This window comes from Podarcis tiliguerta (genome assembly GCF_965153285.1).
Source record: "Podarcis tiliguerta genome assembly, chromosome: 2".
In the NCBI taxonomy this organism is placed as follows: Eukaryota; Metazoa; Chordata; class Lepidosauria; order Squamata; family Lacertidae; genus Podarcis; species Podarcis tiliguerta.
Window position 1 is genome coordinate 96,322,039 of NC_139535.1, and position 18,294 is coordinate 96,340,332.

The 18,294-nt window shown below is 43.2% G+C and overlaps 1 protein-coding gene across 5 annotated transcripts in view; it reads left to right on the plus strand.

Moving 5' to 3' along the window:
* SLC39A11 (solute carrier family 39 member 11) overlaps positions 1-18,294 on the plus strand; it is a 260,594-nt gene that overhangs the window by 69,299 nt on the left and 173,001 nt on the right. For 3 of the 5 annotated variants that reach the window (XM_083427894.1, XM_083427897.1, XM_083427896.1), the window contains one exon: positions 12,350-12,494. In XM_083427894.1, coding sequence (XP_083284020.1) covers positions 12,350-12,494 — 145 coding nt within the window. The remainder of the gene's footprint in view (positions 1-12,349; positions 12,495-18,294) is intronic. The other 2 variants (XM_083427895.1, XM_083427898.1) reach the window with 1 other exon arrangement.

The following is an 18,294-nucleotide window of genomic DNA, read 5'->3' on the forward strand; positions in this document are numbered from 1 at the left end:
TACCATGCTGTTTTGGGGGAATGCAGATACTGTAAGAAAAACACTGGGGCCTAATTTGATTAGGGGTCGAATGTCTGGCATCTGGTGGGCAGGGCTTTTGTGTTGTGTTCTTGCCTCAGGAAGTTCTTTTGGTTTCTCTCAGGCAGTCTGTTATTACAGCGGTACCTTGGTTCTCAAACTTAATCCGTTCCGGTGTCAGTATATGGAAACATCGCAACTGCAGACAGCCAGATTGTTGACATCACATGATGCGCCTATCTGTGGGAAAGAAGAATTTCCCAAGACGTTCACAGGCTGGATAAGTCTTTGTGAAGAGTGTAATTTGAAACCTTCCGACTGCGCATGTTCAGGAAGTTTGTCAGACGTGCTAGAAGAACTGAACTGAAAGGACGTGTTTTTCTCTAGTGCTGTAATGTCAGAAATAAACATCATGTAAATAGATTTCTGACTTATTTTCTTTCCCCTGCGGTTGTGCATTTTACCCACGCTTGGGAAAATGTCGCCTATCAAAATCTCCCTGGTCTGTCAGGATATCAGCCAGAGGAGGTTACCGGTAAGCAAGCTCCGAGGACAGTGAGACGGGCCAGCCTCTATGGAGGGGGCTTGCAAGCCAACATCCGGGAGTCTGTTCGACTCCCGAAACTGTTTGAAAACCAAGGCGCGGCTTCCGATTGGGTGCAGGAGCTTCCTGCACTCAAGCAGAAGCTGCGTCTGACATTCAGCTTCCAAAAAATGTTCGCAAACTGAAACACTTACTTCCAGGTTTGTGGCGTTCAGGAGCCAATTTGTTCGACAACTAAGCCATTTGGGAAGCAAGGTCCCACTGTATTGCATTACAATTTCCTTTATTTTTGAAGCTTGGTTTGACATGTGCACAAGCCTCTTACTTTGCTGAAAGAAAAGAAACTCTGCTGAAGAATGGTGGAATATCCTAAACTTGGGTGAGTGATGGGACCAGTCTGGCGGGAGGATTGTTGTTGTTTTTAATTGCCCCACCCCCACCCCCCACAACAGATACCTGGTCCATTCTCCATGGCTATAGAAAGAAAAACAAAACTTCACAATCTTGGGATAGCTAAGGACAGTGTTCCCCAACCTTGGGCCTCCAGCTGTTTTTGGACTACAACTCCCATCATCCCTCGCTAGCAAGACCAGTGGTCAAGGATGATGGGAGTTGTAGTCCAAAAACAGCTGGAGGCCCAAGGTTGGGGAACGCTGGCTAAGGAGAAGTGATGAGCCACGGAAAAGTGAAAGCAACTTTTCGCCATTCGGCCTCTCCTGTTGATTTCAAATGTGGGAGGAAAAGCAGGCAGTGGTGATCTTTGAGAAACCTGTTCCAATAAGCAATGGTAGAGGTTCCTTAATGTGGCTTTGTGGAGGCAATTGAAACTCTATTAGGGAGAGATGCCAGGTCTCCAATCCTGGCGGAGACCCAAATCTGCAAGCTGGGAGTTGCATGAGATACCGAAAGCCCTATCCATGGATCACCATTAGCGCTGATATAACCTTCGATTTATTTTGGCAAGCAGTAGTTTAAAGTCCCGAAATTGCAAGAGACTTCTTGAAAGCAACCTGAAATAGGTGATTTCAGCACAGAAGCCCCTGGAATAGATTGCACGGGTTAGGCGCTGGGTTATGGTGTAGAATATTAGAAGGCCCTCCCTTTGAAATACAGTGCTATCGCTGTTTCCTTCCCTTTCTCGCAGCAGAGTAATTGTTCATAATGAGCTCATTATACTGATCATGAGAACTTATTTTAATCTTACTGCCAGGTTCTATTCTGCCTGAAGTGGTACCAAATGGAAAGGAATTGATTAGAATTTGCCCTCAATAAAGGTCAATTGAGACTGATTTAGTTGTGCACCTTGCATTCCCCTCCCCCCCCTTGCCACTATGTCCCTGGGAATCTAAGACAGGTCTATCTAATTCAGCGTCCTGTTTCCAATGGTGGTCAGCCTTTGGAAAACCTAGAAAGCCGAATATAAAGACTCCAGTCTTTCCCAGTTGTTGTTTCCCAGCAACTAATATTCAGATGCCATATGCTTGTCAGTCCTTGGATTTACATGGAGGAGGCTGACTGCCTCTATGCACCAATTAACAGATGAGGAGCTGCTGTGATTAGGCATAGCTTATTAATATATCGTGATCTAGTTGAGGTTCCTGCATTGCGGGGGGTTGGAATAGAGGACCCTTGGGGTCTCTTTCTGCTCTACAGCTCTGATTCTATGGTGTAAAATGACATCAGAACCTTGTCAAATAAGAAGAATGCCTTTACTGAAACACTGAAAAATAAATTGGACTATCCCAAGCTTTTCATGTTTAGTTTTTGAAACCCCTCCTTTGCAGCAGACTTGTCCCACCCCCATCCTTTGCTTTGCAACATAAATACCATATTTTTCGTTCCATAAGGCGCACCTACTTTTTCGGGGGGGGGGGGGGGATTCAAGAAAAAAAATATTATTTAAAGGGAGCGCTGAGCAGAGCCTGTATGCATCCCAGGAGAAGGGCAGCCTGTCATTGTTCTGGCAGCGTAGATTACATTGATGGGCCTTCTCCCTCCTCAGGGAAAAGCCCCCAACAACCACACACACACTCCTCGCAGCTCTTTAAGGGGAGTGCGGCTCTTGGGGGCTTTTGCGGGAGGTGGGGGAAGTGAGAGAGACTCGCTCTGTCCCTTCCCTCACCTCCCGCAAAAGCCAGGGATAGCCGCACGAAGTCTCCCCAGGGCAGTGGGATGAAGGCTCCTTGCTGCTCTTCGGAGGCTTCGCGGGCTACCCCAGAGCTGCTCAGGAGCAGGTCGGGGCTGGCGGGGGAAGCCCGGGTCTCCCCCCCCCCCAGCCCCAGGGACCACAGATTCGCTCCATAAGATGCACAGACCCTTAGATTTTAAGAGGAAAAAATTGTGTCTTATGGAGCGAAAAATACGGTACCCATTGTCAGTCTTAAAACCTATCCTCTCCACTGAATTTCCTCCTTAGTCTTTGCGTTTGTGCTTCTCACTTGGCAGCCTCTCATGTGCTTAAACTTCTATCTCAGAGGGGCAGCATGCGGTCTCTTAACAGATTTACAGTGTCCTAAGCTTTCACAGATCATGACCCAATAAATCTGCTAGCCTTTAAGGTGCCACAGGAATGTTTCTTATTTTCGTCCATCTATGTTGCCCCCAAATCTTTTTGTAAATTTCTCCATCCCATGTAGGTCATTGTGTTTCCAGTCTGCTTCTGATGACTGTTTCCGCCCAGCGTAGTAAGTTGTGTCCTTTTGCACCTCAGGCTCTTCTGTACTTTATTTTAGGATTTATTCTAGAAACGTTACGTGTTGCTTCAAAGGTGTAGCTCAAGAAGAATACTTGAGTGGAGTATCCAGTTCTCCTGTCATTTGGGTTTCTGCCTCCACACTGATCCAGGGAGGTATGGCATCTCAGAGAGTAGCAAATCAGAATGACATCTGGGAGCCCTGGAGAACAAGAATTCACTGCAAGAATCTCCTTTTATCTGCTGCACTGGCTCCCAGTCTGTTTAAGGGTTCAATTTCAGGTGCTTGTTTTAACATAAAAAGCCCTAATTGGCTTGGGACCTGAGTAACTGAAATATTGCCCTCTCCCATATAAACTACCTGAATCTTGAGATGTTCCTTAGAGTCTTGCAAGTGAAGTGAGGTGGATGACTTCTACAGTGGTACCTCGGGTTATAGACGCTTCAGGTTACAGACTCCGCTAACCCAGAAATAGTACCTCGGGTTAAGAACTTTGTTTCAGGATGAGAACAGAAATCGTGCTCTGGCGGTGTGGTGGCAGCGGGAGGCCCCATTAGCTAAAGTGGTACCTCAGGTTAAGAATAGTTTCAGGTTAAGAACAGGCCTCCAGAACGAATTAAGTTCTTAACCTGAGGTACCACTGTAATGAGAAGGCCTTCTGTGTGGTGGCACCCCACTATGGAATAGCCTCCCCTGACAGGCTCACCTGGTGGTGCCTTTGTGTTTTCTTCAGAACCAGGTGAGGGCCCTTTTATTCAACAAATAACTTGTGCTTGAATTGTGATTTATTGTTTGCTTTACCTACCCCCATTTGCAGGAAAGGAACATCTTTTTATGCGTCATTTTTTTTGTCTATGTTGTTGTATTCATGTTTGTTTCTGTGAGCTGCCCAAGGAATGCATGTTGTGGGGAAGTCATACAAATCTAGCAAATAAAATACAATTAAAGTATGTGGGTGAGATACAGTTCTTAATCATTGGACTGTGCTCAGTGCCATAAACAAAATAAGCTACTTTTCTTTTTTCTCTCTCTTAAAGAGAAAAAAAATAGGCCTTGATTATCTGAGGTTATTCTTACGATCGGATTTTGTGCTTAGGTGTTGAAAACCTTTGGGGTAAATTATTCCAGTTGCCTCTATTTTGTTGTTGGAAGTCCACATATTTGGATGCTCTCATGGCTGAGAAAACTCAGATATAACTCGGAGATCTGCAAGATTTCCACTCCAGAGATGCATCAGTGGAGATCGATGATGGCATTTTATTACCCAGAAAGTCTGGGAAGCATAATCTCTTTTGACTAGGGGACTATTTCAGCTGGTGCTTTTGCAGTATGCTTGAGACAGATTGAAATAACTTTTGTTGAATATTTTCATCTATTCTGTCTCATAACTTTGACTTACTTCAGCAGTATTTGGAATAACCACCCAATCTAGCCATTTTAGACTTTTGGTTTAGTAGCACACTTGTGTTTCTCTAAAAAGAGAGAGCCAGTATTGCATGTGAAAGGGATCTAGGGGGTCTTAGTAGATCACCAGCTTAACATGAGTCAACGGTGTGATGCAGCCACAATAAAAAAAGCTAATGCTATTCTAGGCTGCATCAATGGAAGTATACTATCCAGATCAAGGGAAGTAATAGTACCAGGCCATTTTGCCTTGATCAGACAACTCCTAGGCTATTGTGTTCAGTTCTGGGTGCCACAATTTAAGAAGGATATTGACAAACTGGAACATGTGCAGAAGAGGGCAACTAATATGACAAAGGGTCTGGAAACCAGGCCTTAGGAGGAATGGCTGAGGGAGTTGGATATGTTTAGCCTGAAAAAGAGGAGAGGAGACATGATAGCCATCTTCAAATATCTAAATGGTTGCTACATGGAAGATGGAGCAAGCTTGTTTTCTTCTGTTCTGGAGGTAGGACCCAAACCAATGGCTTGAAGTTGCAGGAAAGGATATTCTGATAAAACACCAGGAAGAACTTTCTCATGTAAGAACTGTTAGACAGTGGATCAGACTCTCTAGGGCCGTGGTGGACTCTCTTTCCTTGGAGGCTTTTAAGCAGAGGTTGGATGTCCATCTGCCATGGATGCCTTAGTTGAGATTCCTGCATTGCAGGGCCCTTCCAACTCGCCAATTCACTGATGCTATGAAAAGAAACACTGTTCAAGGGCTAATTATAATTCTTTAAAGTAGATTGACAGCACAACTGAACATGCCAGTTCAAATTTCTCTTCTGGAGTCACCATCTTGTCCATGTAGCTGCTGATCTGTGGAAACAAGTGTTATTGTTTTCCACATAAAACTCACTGAGATACCATAAAAAAAAATACATCCACCAAGGAAGAGCGCCACATTCTTTTGAAGTAAAGAAATCGGGACAGTACTGCAGCAATGATACCATTGAATAAAAGTGATCTTCCATGCATCACCACGTCTTCCAGATTTATGTATTGGCAGTGTTACATGACGTAGTAGGATCTCAACATGAGGAGGCAGCCTCTTTTCCCACCCAACCCTCACCCTTCTTTTCTTACCTAGAAAGAACGTCCTCATGCATGAGAAGTGTGGGTGGCAGTGGTTGACAAGAGGAACAAAAATAGTCAGTGATAATATTGTGTAAAAACAGTGCAAAAGTAATGGTCTTTCGGAAATTGGGCTATTCTAAAATCTCTGCAGGTCTTTATTTTGCAGGGGGAAGGGAATCAGAAAAACCAAACTTAGGAGAAGATGACTTCACCAGCCCTGGCCTTTCAAGGCTTCTTAAAGCTCCTGTAAGCCATTCCCTTCCCCTTGTAAATCTCCGATCTCTCTTTCCTTCTCTGCGATGGCTTGTCTAATGGATATTGTTACTCAACTTGGAAAGGGGGCTGTGTTGCTTCTGCATTCCAAATAATGCCTCTAGCACTCTATTGGGATGATATAAGTGCTATATATTATTGATGCTAGAAACTACCAGACATGTGAAATGGGAATATGCTACTTTCTGCTATGCTCGTCTAGAGAATTGACAACTTGCCTCTCACCTGAATTACTTTCAAACTTGTTAAGCATGATTTGGGGCTGCAAAGCGGATGGCAAGAGGCAACAAGGGAGCTATACACTTACATTTTGTTTTAGCAGCACACCTCAGACACTGATTTTAGTATTATGGGAAGTCTTTCAAAGAACTAGAAGTCTTTTGGACGACTAGAGGGGAGTTCCTTCCCTTTTCACTTCTGTGGGGAAGATGAGAAAACATTCGGTTTAGAAACCTTTGCATCTAGATGGTCTGTGGAATATTATTTTGCTGGCTGAAATTGTGGAGACAGAATCTCATTTGAAATATGTCTTAGAGGCTTGGACTATGATTCTCATAAGGATGATCTCTAGGGCCGAATTCAGAATCTGTGTTCATGTGTGGGAAGAGGGAGCATAAAGGTTTGTGTGAAGGGTGTACACTTGGCATAACAAGGGCCCCGTTCCCGCACTACAGAAGCAAAGGAGAGATAAGTGAAATGGAATTGGAAAGTTAAAATGAAGGCAAAGTTGATTTCCCCACTCAGCCTTTTATGTTATGATTTTTTACTTTAGTTCTCTGGTCTGAATTTGTTACTAAGCGAGGATGCTGGTGCCATCTTGCTCTTCCCAATTATTCTTTTTGACATGTGAACAGACAACCCTGTTTTAATTGTTATGACCCTTCTGTTTTAACAAAATCTCGATGGCAGTTGGTGGGTAAATGTACCCAAGCTGAATGCATCCAACCAAGTGTACGCATATCTTTAAAATAAATTATTTACTGGGAAATATGCCCGTAATTTTGTTTCTTCGATGCTGAATAATTGTAGATTGGATTTATGATTCTATTTTGGAAAGATATATTATTGCTAATAAAAGTAAAATCTGTTGGTATGAGCATGGCTGCTTTGGGCAGGAGATGCAGCATTTTTAAATAACACCAGCAAACACATGAGGAGCTGCTGCGGAGACCGTCATAAACCATCTCGCTGCCCACACAGAGTTGGAGTGATTGAATGCCTGCCCCCTCTGCAAACATTGTACTCCAGGCATTTCCAAAAACCCCAGTTGTTCCCATTAAATCCACATATTCAAGTAAACCATTGGCACATGAGAAAAATCCTGGAAAGTGAAGGTTGTGTGTAATTGTCATGTGCACATTCCTCCGGGTAAGTAAGATGGTTTAGACAACCATCATGTGTGAATATTGCACCAGTACAATTTGCTGATTGCCGTTACACATTTGGAAGCCATGTTGTGTGAATGCGAGCCTCCCGATCCCTTAGTGACCACTTCAGAATGGTGATCAGAAAGCGTGCAAACCAGGGGTGGTTCTACTATGAAACGAATGAAGGCATCCTTTGAGGCATAGCTTTGCTTTTGAGGTATGGCTGTGCTCTTTGGGTTCCAGCAGTATCATGGTATCCATCCCTCTAATTTTGGAGCCCAGAGTGCCTAATAAGCAAAGTAGATAAAAGTAGTCATACTAATTAAAGCCGACTAACACAACCATAGTAAAAGTACAGTAAGATTAGGAGCCATCAGTTCAACCGAGTAATGTTTTCCTTGTGATCCGAAAAACCTGGACAAATAAAAAACACACACCTTAAACCTCCTGTTCAATATCTGTCACTTGGAAGGGAGTTCCACAGATGAGCTACTGCTAGTAAGAATGACCTTTCTAGTGACTCTACCCTCCTAGCATATGTTAAGGGTCTGCAGGAGAGCAGAATCTCTCCTGTGGATCCTAAAGCATGGTTTGGTTGGTAACAGGGGAGGTCTTCCCTCAGGTACTTAACCCCAAGTCATTTAAAGCTTTATATGCTAACAGCCAGATCTATTGGCCAAACCTATCCAGTCTGAGGTTTAAATTTGGAGGTGACTTTCCTAGCAGGGGTACAAGTGGTCAGCAGTTGCATTGCCTCTCCAGCTAGTATTAGATTTTCGTCAAAAAGTAACCCGTTTGAACTTGTTCCACGCTTTTTCCCTTTCGTGATCTGTGTCAGAGTTGGAAAATATGGATCAGTGTAAACATGACGAATGAAACTGCTTAAAATGTGACGACTGCATATTTTTTTATTGAGGAAATATTGTTTTTCTTTCTAGCCCCGTATAACGGTGTGCTCTTATTATTAGCAAGCTTTGCTGCAGTAATAACACTAAAAATGCAAGCAGCATCTGTTAGCATCAGCACGGCCATTTTATGAGGGCAGGAGGGATTGTATATGCACCCTGGTGGTGACACAACATGAAACAAGCTTGCTGGGACCATCTTGTGCCATATAAAGCATCTGCACCCAGCTGCGGAGATATTTTCTCTCAAAGACTATTGTTTTCCAAGCATTCGCAAATGTACCAACTCCCCGTGGTTATTTCTGCTAACTCTAATTAGCCAGATAAGCCAATTTAATGTGAGTAACTTTATTCTCCCCTTTTGTAATGCCTGTTTTAGCCCACCGACACATCCTAATTTTAGGCTCTACATAGGGAGCGGCGTCTGAATGATTCAGAGCTATCGCAGCTGGATTAAATGGAATGCCATGCTGGAGGTCATAGAGTCTTTCAGATTTGCCGAAGTTCCCTGTGCTTCTCTCTCAGTCAGGTCAGGATTTCTCCCTTTTGCCAGTAAGCAACTGGATATAGGCTTGCATCTCTTTATTACTTCTATTTCTGTACTAATCAGATCAGGTTGGGGTTCAGTGCAAAAAGCCTGCACCTCTGTATAGGTTACACCAGACGGCACAGAGGGGAAGATTTAAGTGTCACCTTACTTTGAATGTAATGTTAAAAGTGTGCGTGTACCGTACTTTTCTGTGTATAAGACTAGATTTTTATTTTACTCTAAAATAATGTTTAAAATGGGGGTTGTCTTATACATGGATAGTCATCTCCTCCATTTTCTTAAATCTGAGTCCCCCAAAATAGGGGGCGTCTTATACACGAAAAAAATATGGTATATTGTAAGTGTATTCTTCATTTTTGCAAGAGTTGGATGCAAAAATACCTGAGAAAGAGAGAGCGAGATCAGAAAAAGCAGCAGCAGGTCATGCCCCTTAGTCCACCTCATCGTCCACAGGCTGGGAGCTACCTGCCTCTTCAGGTGTGAGTACCCCTGGAGGTAGGGGATGCCCATCAGTCAGGCTTTGCAATGTAATCTCATCCTCCCATCTCCATCCTCAAGGGCTTCTGAGTCCTGAATCAGAGGGGACCATGAAACTGGGATGTTTTTGCAGAAAGGAAAAGGTGTCCCTTTCTCCCCTTCATGAAACTCCTCTTCCCACCTGGGAGACCTGAATTGCACTAGAAGTCTTCCATCCTCAAGTTTCTGGAGCACAGGACAGGACAGGACACGCTCTTAGAGTTTGGGGATGCACTGCAAGGTGGTTTTTGTTTTGTTTTGTTTGTTTCAGGCTGGATGTTGCCATCCACGGCCCCACTTAGCCCGTCTTCCTGTGGCTGCTTCTTACCTGTAAATCTGTGTGTTTGGGATAGGTTCCCTGCTTTATGGGATAGGGGATTGAAATTATACAGGTGCTCCTGAAGGTCTATTTGGTGTCAGACGAGGATGTTTTTGGTGACAGAGAATGCAAGGACAGGGTATTCTTGGCTAAAAATAAAAAGAAGCCATTCGATGATAAATATCTGCTCTCTCCAGTTCGGTTTTCTAATTGCTGGCTTAATAGAAGCAGAGGCAGCATCCTGATTAGACAGTGTTTAAAAAGGGCTAGCAAATATGTGATTAGCATGAATACCATCAGTCAGAGTACATTATGCAGATGAAGAGAGTAGAATGTTGCTCTTCATCGCTAACCTTTTATGTTGTTTTTTCTTTTAAACCCAACACAAACAAACAAAACCAAAGTGACCTTAGCAAGCATCTCTGTTTCTAATAGTTCAGCGTATATTTGCTTCGTTCTTTTTCTCTCCAGTGGACATGGTGTGCACAGTTGTGTGAGTGATCTGTCTTAAATTACTATTTTGCCTTTAGCCTATGCTTCCATGTGAGTAATAGATAGATGTCCTATTGGTCTACCCAAAGGGGATGGGCAGGGAGACAGGTTATTTTGCCCCCGTCTGCATCAAGGAGTGACAACCCCAAGGATGATCCATTGTCTCAGAGATGCTACATTTATATCATCCTGCCAGAAAGACTTCCTTTCCCACTAAATGCTGAGCATGAGGCACATATTTAGTGTTAAAGGGCAGCTTAGTTTGTACTTTGCTGCGACTTACTGGTTCTTTCGTTGGATTATCTCAAAGATTATGTCCTGAGGGAGCAGCAGGAGTTGACTGTATATTTATTATTGATATCAGCCAAAACTGACATAACTTAATACTGGAAGAGTAACAAGACTTAGATATAATCAGTATTTAAGTGATTTGGCTGTTGCAGAAGTGGTGAAATTGGCTAATGGAAGGGTATGGGAAAGTCTCCAAGTTGGATAAATGCCAGGTCAGATGATGAACATTTATTAGATAATGGGACTCTAGAGACAGCACAGATGCCACCAGTTATATAGCTGATGTTATGATTTCTTGGCCTTTTATATTTCATATTTATTTTCCCTTTACTGAATGTTTATCAGAGGTGTTTGACAAAATTCATAATGTTGTGATTTCTTTTTAAAACATTTCTTTTTTAAAAAAGAGAGCAGTAAAGATATGGAGGCGAATGTCAATTTGTGGTTGAGTTCACTCCCGGTTTTTTCCAGAGAGAACAGTGACTAATCTTTTGCCCCAGTCTCATGCCATTGAGAAACTTGGTCCCCTGGTTTCTTAAACTAGTAAACAAGCCTAATCTGAAATCTTTTTTTTTTTTTTTGCTTATAAAATGTTTTTAAATATATGTTTTGAAACATACAAACGTCACATAAATGGGCTGAATAAAATGGTGAGCTTATTTGGTTTATCAGCTTACAAACCTTTTTTTAAAAAAACAACCCAACAACTATGGCTTGACATTACATGCAAACCCAGCACACTTAGCCATAGTTTGTTTTGCCGCCCCACCTCAGGTGCTAACTACAAAGGCACAAGGCAACAACATCTGGAAAATGACCCAAACTTTGGAGATACAGTGGAACCTCTGTTTGCGACCAGAATCTGTTCTAGAGGTCTGTCCGGAGGTCGAAACGGGTTGCTGGGAGAGGTGTCGTTGTGCGCAGGCGCGGGCAGCAATTGCCCGCTTCTGTACATGTGTGAACGGCGATCACCACTCCTGCGCATGCGCAAACGGTGGCAAATCTGCTGGTTACTTCTGGGTTTGCCATGGTTGCGACTTGGAATGACCGTAATAAGAGGCGATTGTAAGTAGAGGTTCGACTGTGCAACACATGGTTTGCTTGATCGTCTGTATAACAACTTGTGGTTAGCTTGTGATGTGTTAAACTGTAGTTTGCCATAATGTGTGGACCAGGCATGTGTCCATATCCAAAGGGGATACTGACAGGCTCTTAAACAAAGGATTTTTTTTTTTAAATCCACACTGCAGAGCAACCAGCTGAAACTTGTAACACAGATAAATTAATAAACATTGTATTGGGGTCTGTTCCACCTTGGAATAGTCAGATTACAGTGGTACCTCGGGTTACATACACTTCAGGTTACATACGCTTCAGGTTACAGACTCCGCTAACCCAGAAATAGTACCTCAGGTTAAGAACTTTGCTTCAGGATGAGAACAGAAATCAGAACAGAAATTATGCTCCAGTGGTGCAAGTGGTGCTTCAGGTTAAGAACAGTTTCAGGTTAAGAACCGACCTCCGGAATGAATTAAGTACTTAACCTGAGGTACCACTGTATTATTCTATACAAAACCGCATAGAATTGGTCCATAATACATTAATAATAATAATAATAATAATAATAATAATAATAATAATAATGGCAATACAGATGGATGAGAAATCATAGAATCGTAGAGTTGGAAGGGACCCTGAGGATCATGTAATCCAAAACTCTGCAGTGCAGGAATTCACAGATACCCATACGGGGATCGAACCTGCAAACTTGGCGTTATCAGCACCATGCTGAAACCAACTGAGCTAGCCAGGCTGATAAATGATTAAATGATTAATCATTTGTTTTTCTGTCTTGCAGGGTATCACTGAGCCTCCTCACACAGCACTGGCTTTGAGCTACGATTCAAGAGTGGCGAAAGAGAAGTATGAGCAGCAGCCCCCACATCGTCGGCAGCATGACAACGAGCTGTCCATCCGGATAGGTAGAACGGCTCTACATTCAGGCAAGCATCCTGTCATATACCATCCACAGATATTTACTACAAAGGATGTAACCAATATGTAAAAATGAATACATGCATGCACACACTCACCTTCGATACGTGTGTGTATGCATGTACACAGTTAGCGAATTGGTTTCAGATACAATTTTCTTCCATTGTGAAACTAGCCGGAAGCTGGGCTCCTTCTTACTTCTTCTGTGTTTCTCCAAACTACTTCCGTGGGTCTTAATATCTGCATCTCATATTGCTGCTAGTTTATCTTCCTTATACAGCGGTACCTTGGTTTACCACCAGAGGTCCGTTTGTAAACCAAAACAGGTTGTAACCCAAGGCGCGCTTTCGCCAATGGGGCCTCCCAAAAATTTTTTGTTCATAATCCAAAAAAAGGTTGCAAACCGGGACACGCACTTCCGGTTTTGACATATTTGTAATCTGAAATGTATGCAAACCAAGACGTGTGCAAACCAAGGTACCGCTGTACCAGACAGTGGCTAAGTTAAAGCTCTTCATAATAGGATGTCCTGGTTTTTTTCTTTTTATTAGCTGCGTCAGTGTGGGTATTACTTACTTAATTTCATTTATTAATTGCTTTCTATGAAACATCTCAAAGCAATTTCATGGTACAATAAAACAAACAGGAAACAATATTAGTTGTTGTTGTTTAGTCATTTAGTCGTGTCCAACTCTTCGTGACCCCATGGACCAGAGCACGCCAGGTGGTTGCTGTTGTTGTTGTTGTTGTTATTATTATTAAAAATGTTTTCAGATCCAGCACAGGCACTGAATGAGATAAAAATCTCTACTTGGAAAGCTTGTTGAAAGAGGAAAGTCTTCAGCAGCTGATGACAACAGGTCAATGGAGGCAGTTCTGGTCTGATGTGTTAAATATGTCTGAGTTTTTAAAAAAGATGCATTTTAAAATCCCCTGCAATACTGTGACAAAGGTATACCTGCTACAATTCCTGTACTAACCCACCTGTCACAGGTGCTTTAGTGTGATACTCAAATAGGTCTTTTCAGATTGTTAGTAGCTCTTGGCATTTGTGGCAAGAGAGAATGGCATTTCAGGAAAAACCAAACTAATACTGTATTAGTTTTTGCAAATACTGTTGATAACCCCAGTATTCGCATTGTCTTGATCTCACCTCCGACTGGCTAAGTCAGACGGTATTGCTATTCACATATTTTATCCTGTTGCTCCTGGCAGCGGTAAACCTCTATATTTCCACCTCACATGAAACCTGTACATATAATTTAGCTTGTAATATTTTTATAACTAGCCAGATTTCCTTACTCCTAGAAGTTTTCCAACACTTTAAAGGTAAAGGTACCCCTGCCCATACGGGCCAGTTGTGTCCGACTCTAGGGTTGTGTGCCCATCTCACTTAAGAGGCCGGGGGCCAGCGCTGTCCAGAGACACTTCCGGGTCACGTGGCCAGCGTGACGAAGCTGCTCAGGTGAGCCAGCACCAGCGCAGCACACGGAAACGCCGTTTACCTTCCCGCTATAAAGCGGTACCTATTTATCTACTTGCACTTAAGGGTGCTTTCGAACTGCTAGGTGGGCAGGAGCTGGGACCGAAAGACGGGAGCTCACCCCGCCGCAGGGATTCGAACCGCCGGCCATGCGATCGGCAAGCCCTAGGCACTGAGGTTTTACCCACAGCGCCACCCGCGTCCCTTTTCCAACACTTTAGGGTCAAGTTAAACTCAGAACAGAGCAGTTCCTCCAGAGTTGCTTGCATACAATCAAAACAAGACAGTTCCTAACCTCAAGCTCATGATCTAAAAACCCCCCACACAAAACGAAACACAACACACAAGGGTAAAGGGTCGGGGAGGGAAGAGGAAAAGGTGGCTGATAATTGAATGCCCTTGTTCTGCAATCTCCCATGAGTTTACTGGAATCATAGAACATTTCTTTTACAAGAATGGTAACCTTGAATCTAAACTGCATTTGAATTGGGAGAACACATTTCCTTTCTCCTCAAAATAACTTGTTTGCATTTTTATATGTAGTGATAACATAATAATATAATTTGAAAGCAATTATCATGGAAGTGGTTTGGAGAAAATACTTGTTATGGACTCTGGTTTTTCTTCTTGGCTAGAGAAAAGGGTTTTCTTCTTCTTCTTTTCTTCCCTCTCCTTCTGCTTTTGTATTTTATTTTATTTTTTAAAAGATGCATGCCTGGGAACCAGCGCTCTTTATTTCTTCAGTGACATTTCTGTTCCTTGCTTTTTGGCCTGTTGGGATGAAATCTTTCTTTCTTCTTCACAAAATGAATCGTGACTGCCAAGAAGTGTGAGGACAAATAAAATACTAACAGCGAACTTTATTAATTTGCTACTTTACATGAACTTTCCAGCTATTTCCTTGCGAAGACTTTTGGGGCCATCTAATACAGACGTCTCATATTATAATGGATACTACCTGCTAATGTGGATATTGACATTTAAGCATTGTTGGATCATTACTTCTATTTTAAAGTTTAAACACAAGAAGTTATGGCATTACTCTTGCAGTTAATTTAGAGCCAGGCAGTACAATCGGGAGGAAAATGCTCTAGGGGCAGGAAGCCTCTCTCGCTGGCCTGAATTTCATCATGCGATAAAAACGTAAATAAGCCCCAAGATGCAGAGTGATGGTTGTAGTGATAGTGGAAAGCGTAGAATGCTTGATTTTATCCCTATGTCTTAGAAAGACGATCTTCTAATAACTAGGCAGTGCCCTTGACACAACCTCTCCTAATTATTGATTGGTCATAATTCTGACAGGGTGAGTTGACAAAAATATCTGGGGAACATGGCAGAGGTATTATAGTGAACCTGCAGGAAATGGTGTACTAGGGCTGGCACATTCCAGGCATAAAAAAGATGACCTTCTAGGAAAAAGATTGCACATGTTTCTTTTCCCTTCTCCTATGCCATATATACATTTAACATGTTGGCGCATTGCTTGAATTGAAACTGCTTTCAAGCATGTGTTGCGTGTACATGTGAGCTATGTTCACAGTTTAGAAGAGCTGTTTTTACATAGCTTGCATAACTCTGGCAACATTTCCTTTTTGTGAGGAGCTAGCATCCAGAGAGGATGATGAAGGACTTCTGGGTTGAAATTCTATCTTGTCCTGCCCTGTTCAGGGAAGTTTTTAATATGTGGCATTTTAGTGTATTTTTCATCTTTGTTGGAAGCCACCCAGAGTGGCTGGGGAAATAGTAGTACAAATAATAAATTATTATTATTATTATTATTATTATTATTATTATTATTATTATTAGTATGCCTTACAACTTGGCCCAAGTCTCTGTTGTTGGAAAAAGAAGGCAGCATCTGGTTGTGAGCGCGTCTCCCAACATGCATAGTGTTGGTTTTGCAGTGTGCCACCCAGGATATTATAAGCACAAAGGAAGAAAGTGCCATATCCCTGCCCCAAGGAATTTAAAACCCTGAAGTATTAATTGGGGAGAGAAGAAAAGGAAGGGCAGCTGCTCATATTTAGACTTGGTTGTGGGTGTTCTTGATTCTTCAGTGCAGCATCAAGCCTGGCCCATTAAGAAGAGGGGGTTTGTTGGCTGTTGGGGCCAAATTTCCACCTTCTGATGCAGCGGCAGAAGAAGGGGTGTGTGGAGTGTATGGCCCGCCCTGGGTGTCGTCACTGTGTGACAAAATGAGTTTAAAATAAAAATTTGGGCTCACGAAACTTTTTCGGAGTGATGTGGTGGCTTAGGCGCCTGCAGGTTCCGTGCTGCCTGAAACGGCAGCGTGGGACTTGCGCCTGCGTACTGCCTCTCCCTCATCCGCCCTACAGCTGAGGGGGAGGCAGTGGAGAGGCTCCAAGCAGCTTGCCCCGCCCCCACGGGTGGATCTCCCCGCCCCCAGCTGCAGGACGTGACCCTGCAACCAGGCACCCGAGTGGTTAGCTCTGATGGATTCCTCTTTTGTTCTTATGACAGGTTAGCAGGTGAACGTTTCCTGTGTTCGAGCATAAAAAGCAACTGGGGAAATGCATTTCACAGTTTGAAATGTAGTTCAATCCCCAACAATTTTCAGATGCAGAGTGATTGGTTTAATTCTAAATTGGATTGCAGACAGTGCAAAGGGAGTGCAAGCGTACCTTGGGGGGGGGGTGAAATATCCCTCTGGTGTCTTTTCTCCTCTTTTTTTAATTCTACCAATTTTTCTTAAGTGTGCCTTTTCACTATGCTAATCCCCCCTTTCCCTGGTTTCTTGACTGTCGCAGCACTGATGTGGGAAAAGTCGGCTGCTTGACAATCCCCCAGGTTCCTCACATAAATGTCAAACGTAATTTCAATACCAAATGTGCAGACAGTATTTCCCAGCCTTAGAGGGAAGCCAGTGGCTTGAGCCAGGCAAAATCATCAAGGTGTTAGCTGTGCATTTGGCTTCATCATAAAAAAAGTACTTTAGCTGGTAATTGATTTACAGTTGCATGAGCTGTTATAGACAGCCTTCTTCTTGGATGGCGGCTAACAGATTGAGGTTGAATCCTGACAAGATAGCAGTACTGTTTTGGGGGGACAGGAGGCGGAAGGGTGTGGAGGACTCCCTGGTCCTGAATGGGGTAACTGTGCCCCTGAAGGACCAGGTGCGCAGCCTGGGAGTCATTTCCATGGAGGCGCAGGTCAATTCTATGTCCAGGGCAGCTGTTTACCAGCTCCATCTGGTACGCAGGCTGAGACCCTACCTGTCCGTGGACTGTCTCGCCAGAGTGGTGCATGTTCTAGTATCTCTCGCTTGGACTACTGCAATGCACTGTATGTGGGGCTACCATTGAAGGTGACCTGGAAACTACAACTAATCCAAAGTGCAGCAGTTAGACTGGTGACTAGGAGTGGCCGCTGTGACCAGTCTTGAAAGACCTACACTGCCTCCCAGTACGTTTCCGGGCACAATTCAAAGTGTTGGTGCTGACCTTTAAAGCCCTAAATGGCCTCAGTCCAGTATACCTGATGAGCGTCTCCACCCCCATCGTTCAGCCCGGACACTGAGGTCCAGCGCCGAGGGCCTTCTGGCAGTTTCCTCGCTGCGAGAAGCCAAGTTACAGGGAACCAGGCAGAGGGCCTTCTCGGTAGTGGCACCCGCCCTGTGGAACGCCCTCCCACCAGATGGCAAAGAGAAAAACAACTACCAGATTTTTAGAAGACATCTGAAGGCAGCCCTTTTTAGGGAAGTTTTTAATGTTTGACGCACTATTGTATTTTAATATTTTGTTGGAAGCCGCCCAGAGTGGCTGGGGAAATCCAGCGAGATGGGCAGGGTATATATAATGAATTATTATTATTATTATTATTATTATTATTATTATTATTATTATTAATGAAGAGGTGATTGGTGTGTGCGTATCAACACACACACACACACACACACACGAGTGTCGTTCACATAATCTAATATTGTCAAAATAAAAGGATTAAGAGATTCATTTGAGTGCTGGTGCCTGAGATACATATTAATTTGTCCTGTGGATCAACAGACAGGGCATTCTACCTTCCAGACAGGCATCTAATTGTTTGATATAAGAGGCAGTACTTTATGAGAGCTGCTCCTGGTAACATCCAACATTTATCTGTCAAGCAACAACCAAAATTGTTGGAATTAGAGTTGCTCTTAGGGATGAAGGCGAAGGGCTGGTCATATAGACAGGGAGGACCATGTTAAACTTAACTTTCCATGTGCCTGCCATGAGGAAGCTCATGTCAGACCCCAGTTCCTTTAGATTTTTTAGGCTATGGGTCATCCAGATAGTTGGTTTCAGTTTTTACTCTTGAAAACACTG